Source organism: Delphinapterus leucas, chromosome 12 (assembly GCF_059928025.1).
Source record: "Delphinapterus leucas isolate spDelLeu-1000000601 "Yukka" chromosome 12, BTC_Dleu_Yukka2, whole genome shotgun sequence".
NCBI lineage: Eukaryota > Metazoa > Chordata > Mammalia > Artiodactyla > Monodontidae > Delphinapterus > Delphinapterus leucas.
In genome coordinates this window covers 91,420,939-91,446,799 of record NC_143140.1, presented here as the reverse complement: position 1 = coordinate 91,446,799, position 25,861 = coordinate 91,420,939, and the positions used below count along the sequence as shown (strand labels likewise).

Genomic DNA, 25,861 nt, shown 5'->3' with positions numbered 1-25,861 from the left:
CTTGTAGTAGTCTCTTAGGATGCTTTGTATTTCTGCAGTGTCCATTGTAACTTCTCCTGTTTCATTTCTAATTTTATTGATTTGAGTCCTCTCCCTCTTTTCCTTGATGAGTATGGCTAATGGTTTATCAATTTTGTTTATTTTCTCAGAGAACCAGCTTTTAGTTTTATTGATCTTTGCTATTGTTTTCTTTGTTTCTATTTCATTTATTTCTGCTCTGACCTTTATGATTTCTTTCCTTCTGCTAACTTTGGTTTTGTTTGTTCTTCTTTCTCTAGTGCCTCTAGGTGTAAGGTTAGATTGTTTACTTGAGATTTTTCTTGTTTCTTGAGGTAGGTTTGTATAGCTATAAACTTCCCTCTTAGGACTGCTTTTGCTGCATCCCATAGGCTTTGGAGCGTTTGTGTTTTCATTGTCATTTGTCTCTAGGTATTTTTTGATTTCCCCTTTGACTTCTTCAGTGATCTCTTGGTTATTTAGTAACGTGTTGTTTAGCCTCCATGTGTTTGTGTTTTTTACGTTTTTTTTCCCTGTAATTGATTTCTAATCTCATAGCGTTGTGGTCAGAAAAGATGCTTGATATGACTTCAATTTTCTTAAATTTACTGAGGCTTGATTTGTGACCCAAGATGTGATCTATCCTGGAGAATGTTTCATGCGCACTTGAGAAGAAAGTGTAATCTGCTGTTTTCGGATGGAATGTCCTACAAATATCAATTAAATCTATCTGGTCTGTTGTGTCATTTAAAGCTTGTGTTTCCTTATTAAGTTTCTGTTTGGATGATCTGTCCATTGCTGTAAGTGAGGTGTTAAACTCCCCCACTATTACTGTGTTACTGTCCATTTCCTCTCTTAGAGCTATTAGCAGTTGCCTTATGTATTGAGGTGCTTCTATGTTGGGTACATATATAATTGTTATGTCTTCTTCTTGGATTGATCCCTTGATCATTATGTAGTATCCTTCCTTGTCTCCTGTAACATTCTTTATTTAAAGTCTATTTTATCTGATATAAGTACTGCTACTCCAGCTTTCTTTTGATTTCCATTTGCATGGAATATCTTTTTCCATCCCCTCACTTTCAGTCTGTATGTGTCCCTAGGTCTGAAATGGGTCTCTTACAGACAGCATATATATGGGTCTTGCTTTTGTATCCATTCAGTGAGCCTGTGTCTTTTGGTTGGAGCATTTAATCCATTCACGTTTAAGGTAATTATCAATATGTATGTTCCTATGACCATTTTCTTAATTGTTATGGCGTTTTTTTTTTGGTAGGTCCTTTTCTTCTCTTGTGTTTCCCACTTAGAGAAGTTCCTTTAGCATTTGCTGTAGAGCTGGGTTGGTGGTGCTGAATTCTCTTAGCTTTTGCTTGTCTGTAAAGCTTTTGATTTCTTCATCAAATCTAAATGAGATCCTTGCCAGGTAGACTAATCTTGGTTGTCGATTCTTCCTTTTCATTGCTTTAAATATATCGTGCCACTCCCTTCTGGCTTATAGAGTTTCTGCTGAGAAATCAGCTGTGAAACTTATGGGAGTTCCCTTGTATGTTGTCATTTTTCCCCTCATTCCTTTCAATAATTTTTCTTTGTCTTTAATCTTTGTCATTTTGATTGGTATGTGTCCCAACATGTTTCTCCTTCGGTTTCTCCTGCCTGCGACTCTCTGCGCTTCCTGGACTTGGGTGGCTATTTCCTTTCCCATGTTAGGGAAGTTTCGACTCTAATCTCTTCAAATATTTTCTTGGGTCCTTTCTCTCTTTTCCTTCTGGGAGCCCTATAATGCTAAAGTTGTTGCATTTAATGTTGTCCCAGCGGTATCTTAGGCTGTCTTCATTTCTTTTCATTCTTCTTTCTTTATTCTGTTCCCCGGCAGTGAATTCCACCATTCTGTCTTCCAGGTCACTCATCCGTTCTTCTGACTCAGTTATTCTGCTATTGATTCCTTCTACATATTTTTCATTTCAGTTACTGTATTGTTCATCTCTGTTTCTTTGTTCTTTAATTCATCTAGGTGTTTGTTCTTTAGTTCTTCTAGGTCTTTGTTAAACATTTCTTGCATCTTCTCGACCTTTGCCTCCATTCCTTTTCCGAGGTCCTGGATCATCTTCAGTATCATTATTCTGAGTTCTTCTTCTGGAAGGTTGCCTAGCTCCACTTCATTCAGTTGTTTTTCTGGGGTTTTATCTTTTTCCTTCATCTGGTACATAGTCCTCTGACTTTTCATTTTGTCTATCTTTCTGTGAATGTGGTTTTCCTTCCACATGGTACAAGACTGTAGATCTTCTTGCTTCTGCTGTCTGCCCTCTGGTGGATGAGGCTATCTAAGAGGCTTGTGCAAGCTTCCTGATGGGAGGGACCAGAGGTGGGCAGAGCTGGGTGTTTCCCTGGTGGGCAGAGCTCAGTAAAACTTTAATCCTCTTGTCTGCTGATGGGTGGGGCTGTGTTCCCTCCCTGTTGGTTGTTTGGCCTGAGAAGACCCAACACTGAAGCCTACCTGGGCTCTTTGGTGGGGCTAATGGTGGACTCTGGGAGGGCTCACACCAAGGAGTACCTCCCAGAACTTCTGCTGCCAGTGTCCTTGTCCTCACGGTGAGCAAGAGCCACCCCCTGCCTCTGCAGGAAACCCTCCAACACTAGCAGGTATGTCTGCTTCAGTCTCCTATGGGGTCACTGCTCCTTCCCCTGGGTCCCGATGCACGCACTACTTTGTGTGTGCCCTCCAAGAGTGGAGTCTTCGTTTCCCCCAGTCCTGTCGAAGTCTTGCAATCAAATCCCGCTAGCCTTCAAAGTCTGATTCTCTAGGAATTCCTCCTCCCATTGCCAGACCCCCAGGTTGGGAAGCCTGACGGGCTCAGAACCTTCACTCTAGTGGGTGGACTTCTGTGGTGTAAGTGTTCTCCAGTTTGTGAGTCACCCACCCAGCAGTTACAGGATTTGATTTTTACTGTGATTGTGCCCCTCCTACCATCTCATTGTGGCTTCTCCTTTGTCTCTGGATGTGCCAGTGAGTTTTCTGGTGAGTTCCAGTGTCTTCCTGTCAATGATCATTCAGCAGTTAGTTGTGATTCGGTGCTCTCGCAAGAGGGAGTGAGCACACGTCCTTCTACTACGCCATCTTGAGCCAATCTCCCATGAATTTTCAAAGAAACGTCTTTTATTTTAGTTAATCATGAAAGTAATATTCAGCACATTTTCTATTTATTAAATTTTGCTTTGACCCACTTCACTGTTACTTCTAGATCCTTAAGTCTAAATGTACCTCATATCTACGGCCAACCCTTAGTTTTAATTTCTGGCTGATTCCCAGGGCTCAATTCCATTGTGATTAAAGAACATACTGTGAATAACTTGAGACTTCCAAACTTTGCTGAGGCTTTCTTTATTGGCCCAACACACAGTTATTCGGCAAAATGTTCCACATGCACTTTAAAGGAATGAATTATGGCACTGTTGGGGGCAATGTTCTTTTTTGTTAATTAGGTCAAGTCTGCTAGCTGTGTTGTTCAGATCTTCTATATTCTTGAGTTTCCTTATTCTATCAGTTATTTAGAGTTATGCTAAAATTATGATTGTGGGTTTGTGTTTTTCTTTCAGTTCTGGTCATTTTTACTTTATATATTTTCAAGCTATGCTACTTGGTATATGCAAATTTAAGATCACGATCTCTTCTTGTTAGACTCACCTTTCATATAACTTAAAATTTTCTATATAAGCAATCAGAAAGTATGGACACAGAGTTTCACATCTCTCTTCCCAGTCTGTATGCCTTTTAATTTCTTTTTCTTGTCTTACTGCACTTGCTAAGACCATCCTTCTTTACAACCTGGAATAGAAGTAATGAGAGCAAACATCTTTGCCTTGTCTATGATCTTAGGAGAAATGCGTTGAGTCTTCGTGTTGAGTATGATGTTGCTATAAGTATTTTCACATTTGGTCTTTATCAAATTGAGGAAGTTCCCTTCTATTTTTAGTTTGCTACGTGGCTTTATCATGAAAGTGTACTGACTTTTGTTCAATATTTTTAATGCATCTCTTGAAATAATCATATAGCTTTTTACTATATTTACTGATATGATGAATTACACTGATCAATTCACAGCTGTTAAACTAATCTTGCATTGCCAAGATATATCCCATATATCACTGAATTCAACATGCTAAAATTTTATTTAGAATTTCTGCATCTATGAGGAATATTGATCTTTATTTTCTTTTTGTGGTGGTATCATGGTATGCTAGTAATTACCAATTTATGGTAAAGTTAAAATGAAGTATTCCCTTCTCATATCTTTTATGAAAAGACTTCATATAGGATTAATACTATTTCTTTCTTAAAGTCTGATAAAATTTATTAGTGTGAGTACCTAGGCTTTACATTTTCTTTGTGGGGAAATTTTAAATTACAAATTCAGCCTCTTTAATCAGTATAGGGCTATCCAAATTTCTGTCACTTCTTGGTAATAATTTGTGTTTTTCAAAGACTTTTCATTTAAGTTGTCAAATTTATTGGCTGAAAGTTGCTCATACTATTCCCTTAAAAGTTTCCTAATATTTGTAGGATCTTTAGTGATATCCCCTGTTTTATTACAGACACTGGTAGTTAGTGTCTTCTCTTTTGTTCTGGATCAGTCTGGCTATAGTTCTATTTTATTAATCTTCATTTTATTTTTAAAAAACACGTTTTAGTTTGTTTTTCTCTATTGCCAATTTTCTATTTCAGTAATTTATCTTCTTACTTTTATTGTCTTCTTTTACCTACCTTGGGTTTAGTTTGCTGTATTTTTTAAATTTTAATGAGGTAGAAAATGAGATAACTGAAGTTTTTAAAATACAAACTTTTATAGATATAAATTCCCTATAAACACTGCTTTAGCTTTATATCACAAATTTTATGTTGTATTTTCATTATCATTTAGTTAAAATTTTTTCTAGTTTCTCTTGTGACATCTCTTGACCAACGGAATATAAAGACATGCTTTCAATATCCAAATATTTGGGATTTAATTCCATTTTGGTCAGAGCTCATCCCCTATATAATTTCAATCTTTTCCACCTTATGGCTTACCATATGTTTTATCCTGGTGAATGCACATGTGCACTTGAAAAAAAAATGTGAATTCTTCAGTTGTCACGGGTAGTGTTTTATAAACATCAATGAGGCCAAGGTCGCTGATAATTCAGAACTGCAAACTTTCTTAGGTGCCAAGTCTGGTCCCAGTTCACATCTTTAGCTGAGATCCTTTAAGTCTGTTTTGCACATGTGTGTTTCAGGGGTCACCTAGAATTTGGGATTCCTTCTCACAGAAGAGTGAACCACATATAATGTAGAACACTCAACTGGCTGAGAGTACTTTGATACAGTGTTATGATAATTGAGAAAGGAATATGTAAGCGTGTGTTCCACTATACTAGCATTCATTGGCTGAGAGTACATGACAGCAGGCAGAGCACAGAAAAACATAACAAACTGGAAGTTTACTGTAATATATTTATAAATAATTTTTTAAAAGAAAAATATTTCAGAGACAAACAACATTAAAAGAAATGACACTGAGTAGAGCAGCATCAAACAGCATACACAGGATGTACACAGGCTTGCACATCCTTTACATGCATTACCTGTAATCTCCCTACAGCAGTCCTTAGTAGTTATTAATTATCCAAATTACACTGATCAAAGACTCAAGTTAGGAACGTGAATTGATACCAAACTAACAGGTAATTTACTGATCTGATGATAAGGAAACTAAAAAAAAACCAGAGCTTTAAACTTGTGTTAGATTTAGAAGTTCAAACAAGTTAAAATATACAGAGAGCTTTAATTGATAATCAGTGGCTACTAAACTTCCAAATTAAGAATATTAAGAACATCTCTCTTAATTTAATAATCCATTTATGAGGCAGCAAGAAATCATAAAATAAGATGTTAAAGTCTATAAAAGGATATACGGTACATCTTGGAGTAAATAGTTTTTTATTCTATTTATTTTCCATTTACCAAACACAAAGCTGCCAACAAGCAGCTAGAAAAAGTCAAATTAATTTTCTTTACCTCGTGTCTTCCCAACAGATAACCGAGGGCATTATAGCTGCTTTAATACACATTTTAATTGGGTGCTGTCACTGGTAGGAAGAAAAGTGTGGAACCAGTGCTTTCCATATCAAACAAAGCAAGTAATTAACAGCCATTCTGGCACAATCCCTTATCACCAAAATACACAAAGGATGCTAAGTTCTCTCAAAGTCAATGCTCTGTTACCAAAAAGCAGAGCTGGTGTTTCGGGGTCATATTCGCTTTTTTATTACACAAGCATACATTTACTGCTCAGTGAGACACCTATAATTAAACACAAGAAGCCTATAATGCTAATATTCAGGCTAGCCTGCATGTTAGGGGTTCCCCCCCACTCCCCATACAGATGATTGCCTTTCATTTTAGAGTTTCAAGTAGCTACAGTTCACTTGGTTTTGATTACATAGCAATTAGATATGCAAATACATAAGATCCAGGAAAATACTTTTTCAAACATCAGATTGTGAGCAATCAGGCCTATTCTCTTCCCTTGTATATACAAGCAGCTCATTAAACAACTATTGTCTAAAAAACATCTCTGCCTCAAATGCCTTGGGGTGTTTTTTTTTTAAATGTTAAAATCATTCAAAACATATCCTTGGAATAAATCTCTCTCGGCAACCTAATTCGTGTGTATATATGCCAGAGCTGGGTGGGAAAGCACGGTAAGTGACCAAAGGAAAGAACATACCCTAATTCACATTGTCTGTTTAGAGTTACTTCAAGACTTGTCAAGAAAAATTTTCAAATACACAATTTAAAACTTTCTGTTAAATGACACCTATTATTCCTAAATATTCCAGCCACTTGATTGAGAAACTATTTTCATCTTACTTAGTAGGTTTACATTATAAGCTATACGCAAGTGTTAGTATGGAGAAGAATCATGTATATTGGGGAGAGGGGAAACATTTACACCTCAAGAAGATCAGAAATTGTTACCTATGTCTCGGTGTGACTTGAAAAAGTAAAATGGCCACTGATGTTCTTGCAAAATATACTCACATATTCTCTCTACCCAGGCAATTAATTTTACTTACAGGTTTTAAATTACCATTTTGCTTCTTAACCTTAAGTCCTATTCAACTAACTTATAAAGTGCTTGTTGGCTGTCTTTCTCTTTATTTCTCTATTTTGTAATTTAAGTCATGTGTCAGTTGTTTATATTTAAGTAAATTTTTTAAGTGTTTCTTCTGCATTTTCTATTTGATGCTCCTGTACTTCGGAAATTTCAAGAAACTGGCTGACTAAAATTCTGTGATAAGAACAACATAATTTTTTAATGGGCATTAATTATGTCCACACTTCACTGAGGAAATCAGAAATATAACTGCAGTAGCCCACCTTCGAGTCCCTTGCTTCAACTCTTATCACCATCCGTATACACATCCCTTTACAACCCACTCTCTAACGGTTTCAGGTCATGCCACTCTGCTTAAAACCCTCCATTGCCTTCCAGCTGCTCTTGCAATAAAATCCAGACTCCTTCCCCTGCCTGCATGGAAGGATATCTCCCACTCTTTTCCACCCATGCTGATCTTGCTATTCCTCAGACAATCTAACGTCGTTCCTCTCTGAGTGCTTTACACTTACTCTCATTTTACCCTCTTGTCACACGATAGATGTCACCTCTGCCCACAGCCCTGACTTGGACGCCCTAGTTAGAAGCATTCCACACTGATCATACTTATTACACCATTTGATGCTATTCTCTTCATGGCACTTATCACCATCTCATACCGTAGTGTTCATTTACTTACCTGTTTATTTTCTGTCTTCCTCTCTAGTTGTGCTCCACGGGAACAACCTCCCAGTTTTGTGTGTGGCCCAGAGTAGGGAATCAAAAAATACTTATTAAATTTTGTTATAAATTTTGAAAGGTAGAAGAAATAATTTTCTAGACAGAAAAAAACATGTGAAAAAATGTTATGTAGGGGTAATTAGGAATGGTCTGGTTGTTCAGAAAAGGTTAAGGGATGGAACTGAAAACATAGAAGAGACTAGAAAATAATACTGTGTGAAGGAGTTAATGGACTTGGTTGTATTACACTGCCATTTAAGGTTAAATTAAATGTACACTGTTGGTGATGGTAATGAAACAAGACCATATGTTTGAGCTTGGTGATGCCACTACCACTGCTTCTCAGACTTTTCATCAAGCCTGGCACTTATGTCACAATGGGTCCTGGTCTTCCTTGACAGCTTGATGAATTGTTTTTCATCTAATCACTCCATCAAAGGAGAACTGCTCAAAAATGGTCACTGACAGTATTCATATCTTTACTGCCAATAAAACTCACTTTCTATGTCCAGATTAGGTTTTACTTATTATTGGCCTATTCATATACTGCAAATTGGTCCAAAATAAATCATATATCTAGGTACCATGGAAAAAAGTTAAGAGCTTGGTCACTAGCACATTTCTAGATCATTTTTAATTCTTCCTATAATGAGTTTTAAAGAGTTTTTCAGAAAGGGGAAAAGCACTGAAATCAGTGACTCCTGAGTGAATGAGTATAACTAAATACATACTGTATCAATGGCAATGGAAGGAAAGACCTAAAAACACAAAATGAGCACCCTTAGAATCTGGTTTATGTTCCAAGAGATAAATGTACAAAACCTGCCAAACATTCACAATCATCTCTTAAGTACTTTTAATAATGGAAATTTATTTCCCCCAAATAATCAATGACAGGAAAAAACAAAAAAAGAAGTATTCCAAATTGAAAGGGGAAAAGAGGGAAGGGAAGTGTTGGACAGAAACAAAGAAGACTGAGAGCACTAAAGTGGTAAATGTCAAAAATTGGCAAATGAGGTGAAAGGCACATGGGGTGTGGGGAGGGCTCTTTATATTCTTTTTGCAGTTCTTCTGTAAATATAGTTACTTCAAAATACAAAGCTAGAAACAGGAATAATTTGTTCCTAACTGCTTATTTCTCCGCATTTTCTATATAAGTTTGCTCTGCCTAAGGCAGCATTACCCGACAGAACTCTGAGTAACAATAACAGTGGCTTGCATCTGCTGTCCAAAAGGGTGGCCACTTGTCACAGGCCCTCCTGAACACTTTAACGTGACTGCGTGACTGAGCAGCTCAACTGTTCTCTTGTTCAGTTTTCATTTCAATCTCCGTATACAGCCAATGGCTACCCTACTGGACAGAGCACAGGTCTACGCATTTCACTTGAAAAGAAACATACAGACTAAGGCTAGTTTAGTGAGAAATGACGATATGCTTTTGGTTATACCTTAAAGCAAGTTCTAATTAAACAAGCCTGGGGCAAGCGAGGGAGATTAGGGATGGCAAGCATCCTAAACTCAATCACAGAAACTCCCGTAAGGTATCCTCTACCTGGTGGTGACGGAGGACGTGAAAGGTCATCTTGGGGTATTTACATGCACCTCAACCTTGACTACAACAAAACACTCCACTGTGAAAAAAGCCTCTATCAGAGAGATCTGATCAGGATAACATTTATTTCCTGCCAAATGATTTCTGCCCTCATGCCAAACATATAAAATGTTTTTGTTTTTTTTAAATTTAGAACTCTTCTACCAGTTAGCTCTACACATGTATAATGTTCTAAACACAAATTCATGTACTGTTTTCCATGGTGACTTCATTATTTTCTTGTGATAATTATAACTTGCTATAAAAACTACATTTTTAAAAACCTTAAGTCCTAAACCATCACATTTGTGATGTGAGATGCTTCTGAACAACTACGATTACCTCCTGAGGTTTTTAAGATATACGAAAAATCTGAACAAATGCTTAAGACAGCCTTGACACAAAAATCTTATGCTCTCTTATATCAACAAGTAAAAAGAAAAGTGCCCTGTACACAATGGGAATTCTAAAAGTTAATAGGTAAAATTATTTTTTTGTATAAATTATCTACACAGCTTAAATAATAAAATAAAAAAGTTTATAGTAACTAAAGGTAAATCAGGAATGGAAACAGGACATTTAACTGCTTGGCAATGGGTGAGAAGAACCTTTATTTCGTGACAAAGAGTACTACAACCTTGCATATACCTAGACAGAAAGACACACATATATATAAACATACTAACAAGACATATATATAAACATACTAACAAGATATCAATAACAAAAAAATTGACTTTAGTAGATATTATGCATATTACCTGAGGGGAAAAAGAACAGTTAAGAGATGACTGCAGAGGTCTAGGCAAAAAATAATGAGAGCACAGATTTAGACAATGGTGGTGGGGAGGCCCTGTGGGAACTCAGAAGATACTGAGCTGCACAATTGTGCAAATCTGTTAAATGATTGACTGAGGGTAGAAAGGACTCAAGGATATCTCCCAAGTGGTTTTGTTTTGTTTCTTTTAACCACAGCTGCTGTAAGAGTAAACTAACAAAGAACAAGAATCAAATCCTATAAACAAGCAAGGGATCAAGTACCAGAGGACAGAATGATCCTCTGATGTACACATCTTCCACAATTTATTTTCTCCAAATAAACAGAAATCACTTCTCACTCTAAGGGCAGCACTTTGAAACACATATTAAAAGCAACATTTTAATTTTCTATCAAAACTTTCATAAGGCCACAGTATCATTCCATAACAACAAATCTCAGACAGCCAGAATACAAGGAGATTTAAGAACAGTGCTAATGCTTTGTGGAAGAAAGCTGAACAAACACCAAAACAATGTCCCAAAACTAAGGGGGACTATGTAATTTGTCATCCAAATCAGGATAATTTGAAAGTGAAAGGAGATACTAATAATTATGCCTAGACAATAAGTACAGCTGAAACTGTACTGGGCAAACCAAACCTTAGGGTCGCCCTTCCAAAGAGCTATACTGAGAAGAAAAACTTCAAAATATGAAGGTAATTATGGTTTAGAAACACTATACCTTTTCTTAGCAAAACAAACATTATTTACTCTTACTTTTCCTAGATCATTTGGTAACAAATATAGCACACCTGGACAAATCAGAACTAATTGCCTAGGCAAATTCTTACCTATACAATCGGAGCAAATTCTTCCAAAAACTAAACCACTGGACAAAAAAATTCCTCAGAAAGTTAAAAAGAATATTTGCTACTCAATTAAGAACTTCAAAAATTCTAATTTTACGTTTTTCACATATTGGGAAAAAAACAGACAACTGTCAAAAGCGATTAAAATTTAAGTCATTAAAATTATTTTAAAAGCAAAATAACTGAAAATGTGGAATTTGCAATCTTACCCTGCAGAACGAAATAATTTATAAAAGAATGTAAGATTTAACTGAATAAATAAAACCATAATGATAACAGAAAACAGCAAATATCTATACAAACTACTGAGGAATGTAAAAGCCTCTGATACTAAAGAAGAATCCAAAAAACCGTAAAATAATAGTTTGTTCAGGTCATAATTTCTTTATGTAAAATAATTATAAGCAAAATTAAAAGGCAAACCATTCCTTCCTTCAACACGTATTTTCTTGGTACCAACTACGTGGCAGACACTTAAGCTCTACCACTGAGGACAGGGCAGTGAACAAACTGAGGACAGGGCAGTGAACAAAACAGACAGCTCTCTGCTCTCATCACCAAACACACACACCCTTAATGGGAGAAGATAAATAATAATAAACAGGTAAAGCATGTCCGGAGTGATAATGGATACAAGGAGCAAAAGGGTAAGAGAGCAGTGTGGCAAGGCATCAGGGTTTGCTGTTTTGGGGCAGAGTGACTACCGAAGGTTTCTCTGAAAATGTGAAATTGAACAGAAATCTGAAAAGTGGAGACTGAGTTACAAAAAGATACCAGGGGAAGAGGATTCCAGGTGAGGGACCAGCAAGACCAAAGCCCTACAAGGAGAGCATCAGTATGCTGAAGGAATGGAAAGGTGGGACCTCAGTCACAGAGGTGGCAAAAAGAAGCCTGTAAGGCAGCTAGACACAAGACCAAGCAGGGCCTTGTTGGCCACAGTAAAGAGCTGACTCTTACTGAACACATAAAAATATATTGCAGGATTATTCTTTAAAAATCACTCTGGTTGCCAGAGGGAGCCAGAGAGGAAGAGTGGAGATAAGGAGATCAAAAGACTATTGAGGAAAATCACAATGTAATAATGAAACTCTTGCACTCAGCCTGGGTTCAAATCCTGAGTAAGCAACTCACTATTGAGGTGAAGAGAACCTCCTCTATGTCTCCACTTCCTCACCGATAAAATTAGAAAAACAACAGTAGCTACCTCATAGGGCTGTTTGGGAATTAATGACTGAATTCCCGAGGAGCGATGAGAGAGCAGACCTAAGTCACCACAGGTGCTCAGCGTGCTGCACCCTCACCACCACCACCAACTCAGCACTGCTGTCACCAGCCACCCCGCCCCATTCAACCCAGTCCAAATGGTAAGTAGGCAGTCGGGAATTCAGTGGAGAGTTTAGCCTAACTCCACACGGGGAATAGTGGGGAAGAGTATTGGAGGGGGGGGGTGCAAAATTTTGTTGGCAGCAGGATATTTACAAAGTTGCAAAGTATTCCCCTTAGATTAGTTATTAATTTAAATGGGGGAAAAGTATCTCTACAATGAAAAAATATGATTGATGCCATTTTAACCAAAGGATGAAACTTAATATCATCAATATGGGGCAAACTAATATTATGTGCTGAGGACACAACATTTAAAAAAACAAACAAAAAACCCCCCAAACGAACAAAACAAAACAAAAAATCCTTGCCAAAAATGCAAGAACGAAAACAAGTTACTAGTCAGAAATTAATCTTATTAGTTACAAAGGTGAAATGATACAGAACTTCCTTCACATCAGAATATGAAAAATAATAGTATTTTCTATGTGAAGTGATTAGTAATCTATATTTAGAATGCTTTATAGGTATCTGAATTCAGCAAAAGCTTAAGTTGAAAACTTATTAAGACCTTTTAAGGTCTTAATTAATCAACTGGCCAAGTTGTTAGGAGCAGTCCTAACCTGCTATAATTTCTATTTGCTCTTTTCTAAGTAACATATAATTCACAAAATGAAGAATCACAGTTTTGACTTTTTTGGACCCAAAGGCTGTGATATCATCCCGGCCCTATAACAATTCCTGATTTAAAAAAATAATAACAACTATACATGTCTTTAAAAGTCAAAAAGTTAACAATTATACATGATTTAAAATAAAAGAATAGCATGTTTTAAAATTCAAAGAGCAACAATATAATTTCTTTAAATTGTTATCTTTCATAACTGAAGGAGAAAAATAAAAGTAGTAGGATAGAATAGGATGGCTCACTAGGCTTATGAAACGGTCTAATAATTTGTCACTAATATAACAGAAAAAAATTTTCCATCAAAGTTCTTGTTAAAGGATTTTGAAAAAGAAAATCAACTGATGCAGCATAATGATAAACACATAAGCAACATTCCACTACTAATTCTGTCCACAGAGAACTGAACCTTCTGAAAGAAAATCTGTTATATATACAACACATTATAAGGTGCTCAAAGATTCCTTAACTAAACTGACTGCTATCCAATCAAGACTGAATTTTAAAAGGCTCATTAACAGCATCTAGTGATAAAATGGACTCTCCCTTTTCACTGAAACTCATGTCTCATTTCATTAGACATGGACAATTAACTCATCTTGGTATTATTAGATCTATGGCAGAGTAATTAGCTTAAGTTTTACAGGTTACTCAAAGAGCTACTTTAGTAATGAAAACAGGTTTATTCTCATTGGATCCATCTTTTTATCCCTTGAAGAGTGTCTTACAAATTTTAAAAAAACTATACTTTAAATAAATAGTAGCAGAATTTTTATTTCAAATCTCCCCAGTCTTTCTTAGCACTTAATACAGGCAAAGCAATGACTCTTTTCTATAAAAATGTACTGAAATACTATCCAATCTGAATTAAACATTTAATTTGTATTGCACTGCTTTATATTCTTCCATCTTAAAACAAAGCTAAGTCACTTGAGTCCAAAATGAACGTGTAACCAGAAACTAAAAACATGAATATTTTGAAAACACTCAGAGGAAAAATGAGGGTATGAGAAGAAAGAAGAAAAGTGGGGAGGAGAGGACACCACAGGGCTAGTTTCCAGTCCTGAAAAAACCAGCGGATCATACAGCAAGCTGGTGTTTAAGCCAGAGCTGCTGCCAAAGGTAGCCTGCCAGTACAGAAATCAAGCGTTTAGGAACTTTTACAGCATTCTGACTGGAGAGTTTTGTCTGTTGATACAAAAAATTTTAAATAGGATTAAAATTACCTTTTAAAAATTCTGTTTCTCTGATAATTTCATTATATTTTACAAAAGAATTGGTCTACGATGAATTAGAATTTTGTTGTAATGTTCTTTTGTGGCAGATAATTTGAAAAGTAGATTTAAAACTCTTCCAGAAAGGCAGGCCTTCCTTTCTCTTTAAAAAGAAACCAATCGATCACTTTTTTTTTTTTTTTTTTTTTGCGGTACGCAGGGCCCCTCACCGCTGCGGCCCCTCCCGTCGCGGAGCACAGGCTCCGGACTCGCAGGCTCAGCGGCCATGGCCCACGGGCCCAGCCGCTCCGCAGCATGCGGATCCTCCCGGACCGGGGCACGAACCCGTGTCCCCTGCATCGGCAGGCGGACTCCCAACCACTGCGCCACCAGGGAAGCCCCAATCGATCACTTTTGAGGCTGAATTCAATGCTATGTCCCATGACATTAAAAAAAAAAAAAAAGAGAGAAAGAAAAAAAGCAGAGGAGGACTTAAAGTTACTAGGGAATTAGTTTATAGCTAGAGTACGACACCTCTGAGACACAGGACTGTCATTAAGTATGTCAAAGGCCCTAAGGTTAAGAGATTATTTTGTTTTGAATTCAAAGTAGAACTAGGATCAGAGGATCTAAGTTCCAAAGACAGATTTTCTGAACATGGGGAAGAACTTTCTAAGTAAAGTGTTCTAAGACTTGGTTATTTGTTTGTGGCCTTTGGTCTCTTCTCCCTTCCATCCATCCCTTTGACTGCCATATCATATAACTCCTTACTTTAAAAACATAAGTGCCAATGCACTGCTTTTAGAATAAAAAGAAAAAGTTTTAATATCATATTCAAGGTCCTATTATCCTCAGATCCCAACCTTGTCTCCAATACCACGTCTCCCACTATACCTTATAACTTCCACTGCAATATGTCAAGCATTAGCATAAGGACACATACTGGTTGATCCTACCTCTGATTTCTAGAATACCATTCCACTCATCTGCCCTGTAAGTTCCTACTCCAGTCCCATCTTCTCTAGCTTTCCCTGAAACCCTCAACCTGTAAAAGAACTCATCACTTCCTTGGCGTCCCACAGCACAATGTATAACACCTGTTGTGGTTATCTACCACACTGTGCATTAGCCCACTGTCAAATTTATCAGTATCTTGGGGATAAAAGACACTTGAGGACAAAAAATCATAGGCATTCAAAAAATACTTGCTGCCTAAAAAGGTATTAAATTAACTATGACAGGAGGTGGTGAAAATAGAGTAACAACCATGTGCAGTACAGAAACTAAAATATGATAGCATTAGATATAACAAGTGTTAGACTTCATGGCTTTAATAGGGTTCCTTCCAAACCAGATTATACCTTACTATAATTTTCATAATCACTCTTCTAAAGCAACTGACCTGTTTTTATAGCTAAATACTACTATTCAAATCAGATACATGGAATTTTCTAAGCATGTAATTTATAAGATTAACTTTTTTTTTTTTTTTTTGGTGGTACGCGGGCCTCTCACTGTTGTGGCCTCTCCTGCTGCGGAGCACAGGCTCCGGACGTGCAGGCTCAGCGGCCATGGCTCACGGGCCTAGCCGCTCCGTGGCACGTGGGATCCTCCCGGACCGGGGCACAAACCCGTGTCCCCTGCATCGGCAGGTGGACTCTCAACCACTGCACCAGGGAAGCCCTAAAATTAACATTTTTAAGAGAGAATCTATAAAAATTCCTACTCTATGATGCACTGAGTCAAAGGTACCAATGGCATGCGTCAGGGTGGGGGGTATTAAGCCAGGGATATAAAGTACAGAGAAAAAACCCATTCCTCACAGGGTACAGCCTTTCTCAACTGGTTCCACAGGGAATCAAGTACTTAATGCCTGGCCCAAGGCATAAATTACATATAATTAACCTCTCCTATCTATAGTGGTGCTTGTTATGAACCACTCTCAGTGAAACTGAAGAACTTCTAAGATGAGGAGCCCTAGCTGAGAAGGGCTGTGTGAACTAATAGAAAATTACAGCACTTTTCCTCTTGAAAACATTTAAAACAGTAATTAGTTTCTTGGGCCCAACCAGAAGTTTATTACAATATAATGGACCTTAAGACCAGCTATGGTAATACCATTTCAACTATGTCTAACCATTATTCATAAATGGGCTCAATGACAAGAAATGTATTTCAAACAACTGTCTAACTGGGAAATCAGAGATGGCTGCATTGCTCATAACAGCAAGGACCTTTTAAAGACACAGAGAAATATATACTTATGGAACAGCTTCTTTAACAGCGCCTTACATGAAAGTTTAACTCTGTTGGTGAATCTGTTGAGAAACTGGTTCTCACATACATTGCTGAAGTAATGCAAAACAATAATCCCTAAAGAGAAGAATTTAGCACTAGCTAGCAAAACTATATATTGTGATACCACTTCTGGAATTCTATTCCAAAGATAAACTAGCAAGTACACGTAAAGATGTATATAAAAGCTATTCAATACAGCACTCTTCCTATGTGTTACAGCAAAAGCCTAGAAGCAATCTAAATGTCCATTAATAGGGGAATGCTGGAATAATTTACGGCACACAGACACAATGGAATATGATGAAGTTATTAAAAGGAATAAAGACTGTCTCTATATACTGCCAGTAAGTGACTTAATGATACACTATTAAGTAAAAAACAAACAAACAGAAAAAACAAGGCAAGGCATAGAAAAGTGTAGAGTATACAATTATCTATGAAGGGAGTGAGAAATTACACACACACACACACACGCTCATGTAACTGTTCATGTAAAACAAAGAAATGGAAGGATAAGCCAAATACCAAAATAAAAAATTTACCCAAACTGCAAGATGGGGGATAGATAAAAGAGACAGGGAAAAAAGCAGGACTTCTCTGAAAATTTCCTACTTTTTAGATTTGATTTTGGAACCATGTAAATATTTTACAAGTAACAGAAAAATAAGAAATTCGTAAAACTAGAAATCCAAGTGTAACAAATGACCTTAACTGTTTATCCATATGATGGCATAACTGATATATACTGAAAAACTATTGAGTGCTTTAAAAGTAATTTCTCTCTCTAGTGAAACATACCCTAAAAACAGTAAGAACTGGTGAAAAATTGTTTTCACTGACTATACTGTTGGTAGTAGTGTTTGTATTGTTATTCTGAGACTGTTTTGTATATTTTAGAATAAAGAAAATCATTTTGTGTCATTAAGAACTGGCATTTTCAGTGGGAAACAAAATATAGATACAAGATCAATTAAATAAAACACTGTAGTTTTCATTTTAAATGAGAATGAACTTTGTAAAGATACTTATATTCCTGAGTGTGTGTGTGTATGTGTGTGTGTGTGTGTGTGTGTGTATACCTAATGTATCTCCTAACTCTGTCCTGAAAAGGTCTACAAATAATGAGTGACACTAGAGCCCATAATGCAGTTTCCAAATACTATTTTTCACTAATAGTTATCAGGGTTCCTTAAAGAAGTGGCTGATCTCAAGTCTGGGGAGGAAATCTTACAATGAGCCTGGACTATTATATACACCAGAAAACAAAGTTACTAGCCCCAAACTACTAGGATTGTGTTAAAGGGACTTGGAAGTGAATTTGAAAAGGCCCCCCGACTGGTCAAACCACATGATCATCAGTTAAAAACACTTAAGTGCAATGAACTGAAATGCATTAAAACTGTTTAAATGCATTCATAATGATACTCAAATTAAAACAAAAAACCTCACTCTTCACCTCTGGAGGATTCCTAGGAACCAACTCACTATTTTAAACCTAGTAAGTGAAGAACTGAGCATTTATCCCGCCTCTCCTATAAAAAGTAAACCTAGCTAATAACAGCAAAGAAACAGGATAATAACTATTTTGGAGTTCCTACTGAAATAAAGGGCCTAAAAAACAATCAACAGTTAACTGCTGAAATCAGGAGGAAACTAGATTTTAGGTACCACAACCACAGCACTGCTTATGAAAGTTTCTTTCAAAAGGAAGAAAGGAAATGAGGAAGGGAGGGCAGGAGATCTAAATCTGATTAAACCTTTCTCACCACCAATTTACCAAAAATACAGGGGACAGAGATAAGTGTTAAACACCACCATGAAAGTGCAATCAGCACAAGCCACGGGAAATCTTTGGTACAAATAACTCAGTCCTTTTACAAATAAGTTACAAGGAGAAATGGGGGCGAAGGTGAGAATGGCTTAAGAGATCTATCAATCTCTTAAGCAAGGTATTGATATACAGCCCTCACTTGGATACCATGAAAATGTTTTTTCAAAGCACATTTATGAGACAAGAAGGGAACTGTGAACAATGACAAGATACATAGCGACACAAAGAAACTGTTTTGGTGATTTAAAAAAAACATAAACATGATAGCATTAAAGAGTCCTTCTATTTTAGAAACACCTAATAAAATGTTTACAGCTGAAATTATGTCTAGAATTTGCTCCCCAAATCATCTGGTAGGCGGAGGGGGAGGAAGGGTAAGGGGGAATGTGGGCACAGATGGAAGGAGACGGACAATGCTGACACTGGGTGATGAATAAACGTTGTTCAAAATGTGCCACGATGAAAGGTGGTTTTTCTGGTTGTGTTTTTTTTTCTTTTTTTAAAGAAACTATACCTACGCTCGAGGTTGTGAGAAAGCCTAGTACTCAACAAGATCAATAAAGCAGGCTGTTTGGACCATGTTTGTACGTGATGTTATATCACTGGCTATCACAGCCACTTCAGTATGTCAAACAAAAAACTGTATTAATCTGATTATTTTCCAAGTGTTGAGAGAGCAACAACATCTTTCATAAAAATAAAAGTCTAAGCTGCCCCCACAAATCAAGCAAATTTATTTTTGCATATACTATCAATATCGCCTTGAAACATCTTTTAAGTGTGCTTTCTTATCAGCCAGCACAAAGTCTTCGACATTATAAAGCTCAGTTACTTGCCAATTAAACTGACATAGGACAGACAGGGTACAAGGCTGCAGGAGAAAATGCCAATTATAAAGCATCATGAATAGTAAAAGATTCACTTTCTATAACACATGTAAAAGTGTACATAACTGCAGAGAGAACGATCTACAAGAAAACATACCAAAACTGTCAATAAGTCTCTAGAGTGATAGAATCAGGTGCCTATACTTTTTCCCAGACCATATGCACTTTTAAACTTTTCTAAAAATATCACATATTAACTAGTTAAAATATATATGCACCATAAGAAATTAATAGGACTATAAGAGACATTTAAGAAAAATTTATAACGTATATGGAAAGTGACATGTAAAAACAGTTATGAAATTCTACCTATGTTTGCAATTATACAATATGCCTCTCTAATAACATTTCATAGATCATGGTCCATACAACACTGCAGTTCCTCAAGAAGTTACAGGGATAGCTCTTGGAAAGGAGAGACTGTGGTCAAATATATTTGGGAAACAAAGTTAAAAACTGAATTAAAACTTTATTACAGATTGATCTAATTTTAAATTCAAAGCCCATGTTCTGAAGAGAATGAATTGCAGAGCTGAATTTCAATGTCCAGCAACATATATGTTTATACTGAGTGTAGTCACTAGTTAGAAATGAGGGACTGGATAAGTTATTTGACCTCTTTAAGCCTCCATTACTGTTAGAAGAGTAAAAACTATCTTTTGAGATTGTTGAATGGTCTGAATAAGACACTGCACAGATCATGAAAGTGGTTAATACCATCTGGCCACTGCTATTTGCAGCCCTAGAAGGTCATCTGATTCCCTGAGTGTACATCCCTTCATTTCAAGTAAAGAGCTCTAACTAGAATTGCTGAGTCTTACTGGAAATTTCCAGAAGACACAACATTTGACTAACCCTGCTTTGATCAACTGTAGACATTTCACCGGTCAACATTTCTGGGTGGGAGTGGGGAGCAGAAATACAAGCATGGCTCCTTAGTCTCCTACTAAGTCTGAGGGCAGTTCTTGCTCTTAGGCTCCATGAGTTTACCCAGTACCATTCCCCTGGGGTATTTTTATACAATGACAATACTGTTGTGCCCATCAATAATGCTGAAGTAATACCAATCTAAGAGAATGAAAATTAAAGTGGCACATTCACTCCCTTACTTAAAACCAACAGCTTAGAATGATACAGCACTGCCTATCTTCCCAAAAGAATTAAAAGCACATAGGATTTATAATTATCTCTATTTATAAAATCTTTTATGGGGCGCAGGGATAGGGGAGCATCTATGCCTTTCATTTATTACCTAAACATTCACTCCTTTCCCAGATAATTTTTTCCAGTTCCTGCTCTGTGCCAGGTACTGATCAAACAACAGGGAAGTACTCCATAAAACAGACATGGTATGCCCTCACTGGGTTTATCAGACTAGCAGTGAAGGATACAAATCAGCAAACAGTATTCCATCATAATACCTTGGACAGTCAGTAAATTAAGGTTTATTTTCTAGCTTTTACATAAACTGACAACTCTGCAGAAAAGTTTAAAGTTTTCCTTTAAACACATGAAATATACCTCAATCGGCCTTATTACTATATTTCTTTTTGCTTCCATCTATTTGTCAAGTTCTTTCTAAAAATAACAGCCAAAAAACTAAAAAATAAAAATAACAGCCAAGCAATGAACGACAGTACCTTCCATTTTGATCTTTTACTAGCACTTTTAAGAACTCAATGGGCAGAGTTACTACAGCATAAACCAAAATGAGTTGGTTGACAATTATGGGCAGATTTAAATTAAGATTACAGAAAACACTCTTGGCATTATATATCTACATATAAATTCTTCACCATAATATCAAACATACGACAGCCATTCAAATTAACTTGATATCCCCTAAGTATGTTCATCTATAGCACTTTAATAAAACTAAAAATATAATCTGCAGTTAAAATTTTGTTGGTGTCTTAATTTATTACTGTTTTCATGCATTAACCTGTAAACATTTTTTATTTCATTAGACAACAGTACATATTAAAAAAAAAAATAAAATGTGCGAACTGCTTCTATTTGTGCTTAAGAACAAAGTGGACAAGACAGAATATGGACACACCAACCACCAGAGAAACAAAACAGAAAAGCCATCAGAATATGGGATATTCAAAGGTCACAAAGCAACGACAAAAGTACTGTCATTTCCAAAGCGTAAAAAACTGTAGTATTCCCCCATGATACAATATGAGTTTAAACATAAAATGTACTAACTAATAATGTTAATATAAAATTTATTAAGAACAATCATTAACATTAATTGATTGATTACTATGTGTCAAAACACTATTCTAAGTGCTTTACAACTGATTTAATCCTCACAACCATCGTAAGAGAGAAGTGACATCACTACTCCCTCACTACATTATATGGCACAAAGAGATGGAGTAATTTGCTAAAATCACAAAGCTGCTAAGTGACAGAACCAAGATTCAAACAAAAGCAAGGTGATTATAGAGCTTACTCTCTTAACCACTCTAATCTTCTGTCAAAAATGATAGCAGAAAAACGTTCTTCAGGCTACAAAGTTCAACTTGACTGAAAACAGAACTCACCATGTCTCATTACAGTTCCAAGCTCTAATCCTCAGTGCCTGTGAGTGTGTGAGTGGAGTAAGTGGAGAGCCATTACTACAGAACTAAGAGGCTGAGGAGAGGGCAAAACACGTTTTGTTAACTGACCGATATTAATAACTTGTTTAACTGATGGATACACTAATCTTTTGGTGAAGATTTATTTGTCCTTCAGTTGTTGAGAGTTCATCTCACTGTCCCTAGGCTATTAAATTAGCATTACTTAATGCAACGCAACCATAAGTGCAAACAGGGGAACCAAAACTGCACGGCGATATGAGATTGCCACTCAGCTGATTCACAATATGCTTAAATTTTTTTAAGATTCTAATTAAAAAAATTGTTTTAAATACAACAGCTAAATATGCTTAGGGAGAACTCACATGCTTCCCTCAAAGTATCTTTATACTCAGCTGACAAGAACAGCTTATAATAAGATCTAAAGATAATCAATATCATTGACTGGCCTCTCCCTCCAACTTAACTACTAAGTCATTATTTGTCTGTAAGGAGAGAAAATGATTGAGATCCAGTCAGCTTATGGGAGAGCTTAAATGAAATGAAGTGAGAAGCTCAAAAAGATGCATATCAGAATGAAGTCAGAATACCTTATCGGTCTGGTGGTCATTCCGTAAGCTCCACAAAGTGATTCAATGCACACGCTCTAACATAACAATAACATAACATAACATAACAGGTCTATCATTTGATATCCCTTTCAAGGCAATGTATTTAAAAAATAAACAACAAACCGTTCCTAACGATAAATCTCATCTTTGGCAATCAAAATCTAGGTTATTTTTTAAAATCAGTCAAACATTTTTCACACAGGCAGAAATTTCAAAAGTATTCTGCCTCTTAGTATCACTGGATAAAAGGAAACAAGGCAAAAAAACCTTCCTAAAAACAATGTTTAAAGTAGGTAGTTAGGTGTTTATTATACTAGAAAAACAAGAGTGGCAAAAGAAAGAAGCAGAAAGCAGGAACAATACACTTTAAAGTAAAATGTCTAGAAAACTTAAAATCAACACAAAATGTTGGTAAAAACCAAAATGACTCTCATATGGCTAGTTATAAGCCTTTTTTTCCTATGTTTACTAACTCTCCTGATGAGATGACATACATCCAAAGTTATTCATTTGATCCTTCTCATTTAAATCTCATCAAAAGAAACATTTTAGATTTTTCAAAGTTTTAGTTACATCTTTTATATATACAACATTATAGTCTGACTAATTTCCAAACTGGCGTTTCTCAAGTGTAAAAACCAAAGCTAATATCACAGACTGATATTAGCTGGCTAAATGAAAAATGATAATCAAAAAGGGAAAATCATGACAACACCTTTAAAAAGTTCAAAAGTTTCAGACATCAAATAATGTATAGTGTTCTAGGGTCTAGATATTTTGTTACTAAAATTCGAAAGTATAAGGAAATTATTCACATAAAGACCTTCCCCATTTTCAAGGACTTACCTTCTTTTTATCCCTCATTGAGCCTTTGCCTCGGACCATTATCTTACATCCTGTTTCTGCTTCAAGCTGTTTAGCAGTAAGTCCTCTAGGTCCAAGGATTCTCCCAACGAAATTAAACTGGGGGGAAAAAAAAATCACCATACATTATTCACTTAAAGTTATTTTAAAGTATAAATTTACTTCCTTCAGTTAGATTTTTTAAAAATATTAAGTTGAAATAAAATCTTATGAATTTCTTGACAAGTCTGGGGGTGAAATTACAGCAGCTCATGTTTAGCTTGAAATTTTCGTATGTATTAATACAAATTATGGATTAGGAACAACAGTATCTAACTAAAACAGGTACTATACTCAATTGCCCATCAACACGTAATCTAAACCAGAGTATATTAAAGAGTTAGACAAAATCTTAGGTGCCACCCAAGAATGCAAATCCCTTCTACAAAATCCTTTATGACAGGGTTCAGGGAACTGTTCATTATGTTAGATAGTGGTGGCCTTTTCTACAGAAATCCTTGGGGGAGAACTCCTGTCTTATTTATCTAAGTTATACTTTCTCCAAAGCAACTGTTCAGAGAGAATTGTATTCTGGGGTTGGCTGCCAGAACACTGATGGCCAAATTTGGATTCCACCCTATACTAAATATTTAAGTCATGAGAGTCTACATTTTTCACCACACTCCTTGCACAATTTTATCTCTGCATCCTTATTTTCCTTTCTATTTTCCATTTCTACCTTTAGCTTATATTACTACTTTGACAAAGAACCTTAACTCTTATCACGAATAGGACAGTGACAAAAATAATTATATAAATAAGTAATTATCATCCCTCCACAGAAATTTCAAGTATTCATTCACAGAAGTTAATTTTTTTAAAAAGTCCAATGGGAAGAACAGATTGACTCTGAATATTGAAAAGTAAATTTTCCTCATTCACATGTCATCTGCATAAAAGACAAAAAAAAAATGAATGTTTATACTATCAGTTCCACAAAGACTGATGGGTGGTTTCTATTAACTTATTCAATCAATTAAGTTACTAATTCTTATACTTCCTATTTTATTCTTGCATTTTAATCCTACTGCTAATGTATCGTTAGTAACACTAATATGCCAGAATTGACTGCTGTCAAGGCTTAAGCAGCCAGAGCAGTTCTTCAATCTTCTGTACTCCAATGGCTTCTTACTTTGCCTTAGCTGCTCACCAGCACCGCCACATCTTACAAAAGTGATTCCCAAATGAAAGACGGGTAGTACACGTATAAGGATGGAAGAAAGCCCTCTTCCCTCCGGGGATTACGATGTAAGTTTTTCCATACCAAGCTGAGGAGAGGGAATAAAGTTTTATAGAATCTGTGACTACATATAAAGGTGGGGTTGGCAAGTTGCCAAAAAGTAGGAAGAGTCTGCTCTAAATGAACAGAGAGCCAGGCCTCTGTTGATAGATTTTCTGTGATATGTGTGTTTTTTCTCTTTCTCAGGCCCTCGTTCTAATATATTTTTACTCTGTACTGCGTGAAGTTGGTCAATTCTAGATGTACTTGGATTTAAAGGCAACCTCTTAAAAAATTTCATGGAATTTTCTGTTAAGTACTAAGGGTAATTCAAACCAGCTGAGCAATTCCAGTAAAATAGGACACAGAAGGAAAAAACATCTGCTTGAATGCATGAGAGACCCAGCAAGACTGTGAAGAATTGCTAATTCAGGATCGTAGGGAGGACAGAGAATCAAGAGGATGTTAGCCTGGCTTTGGGGAACTCCTTGTCCTCTAGGTATGTTTGCTGAATCCGGAGAGGACAGCTAAGAGCCTGAACTTCAAGGGACGTGGGTTGGAGTGTGTAACCACCAATGTGAGCGCCTCCCCGTCCCCGGTCTTTGCTTTGGGGAGGGATCTGATGGGTGTGCGTTCTGGGGGTAAAAGTGAACCCTAATTTCCCAGGCCCTTACAGACTCTGCATATGAACATCAAAACTGTCTCAACCTCAATAAGCAAAATTGTACCGGGGTGATCTTGGGTTGATAGTTAACAGTAGGTACCTGTCAGAAGCTGACATATATTCTCTCTGGAGGAAGACAACATAATCTTAGGCCTTATATTATTTTTGTAAGCTATTCAGTAAATACATTATCTGGCACACACTAGAAAATAACCAAATACACAAGAACGTAAAATGACATTAACAAAAATCTGAAGAAACAACAAGACAAAAGAAACAAATCCACCAGGGCTCTAGATATTAGAATTATTCGACCCAGACTTTATAAGCATTATGCTTATTATGTGTAATTTTGTTTAGTTTGAGTATTTTTCAGTAGAATAGGAAACAACATTTCATTTTTAAATTCAACTTAATGAAACATGTATTCAAGGCTTCCTATGTGGCAAAGAGTGAAATAGATGCTAGGAATTTTTTTTAAAAAGGAGAAAGGGGAGGAGAGGAAGAGGAGAAATTCTCCTTGCTCTCAAGAAACCTGTGAAAATGCC

The 25,861-nt window shown here is 36.3% G+C and overlaps 1 protein-coding gene across 8 annotated transcripts in view; it reads right to left on the bottom strand.

Annotated features, from left to right (window-relative positions):
* QKI (QKI, KH domain containing RNA binding) overlaps positions 1 to 25,861 on the bottom strand; it is a 139,509-nt gene that overhangs the window by 66,372 nt on the left and 47,276 nt on the right. For all 8 annotated transcript variants that reach the window (XR_002642884.2, XM_022560804.2, XM_022560781.3 and 5 more), the window contains exon 3: positions 23,374 to 23,490. Coding sequence is in view for 7 of the 8 variants with exons in the window: in XM_022560804.2 (XP_022416512.1) it covers positions 23,374 to 23,490 (117 nt within the window). In the remaining variant the exon portion in view is untranslated. The remainder of the gene's footprint in view (positions 1 to 23,373; positions 23,491 to 25,861) is intronic.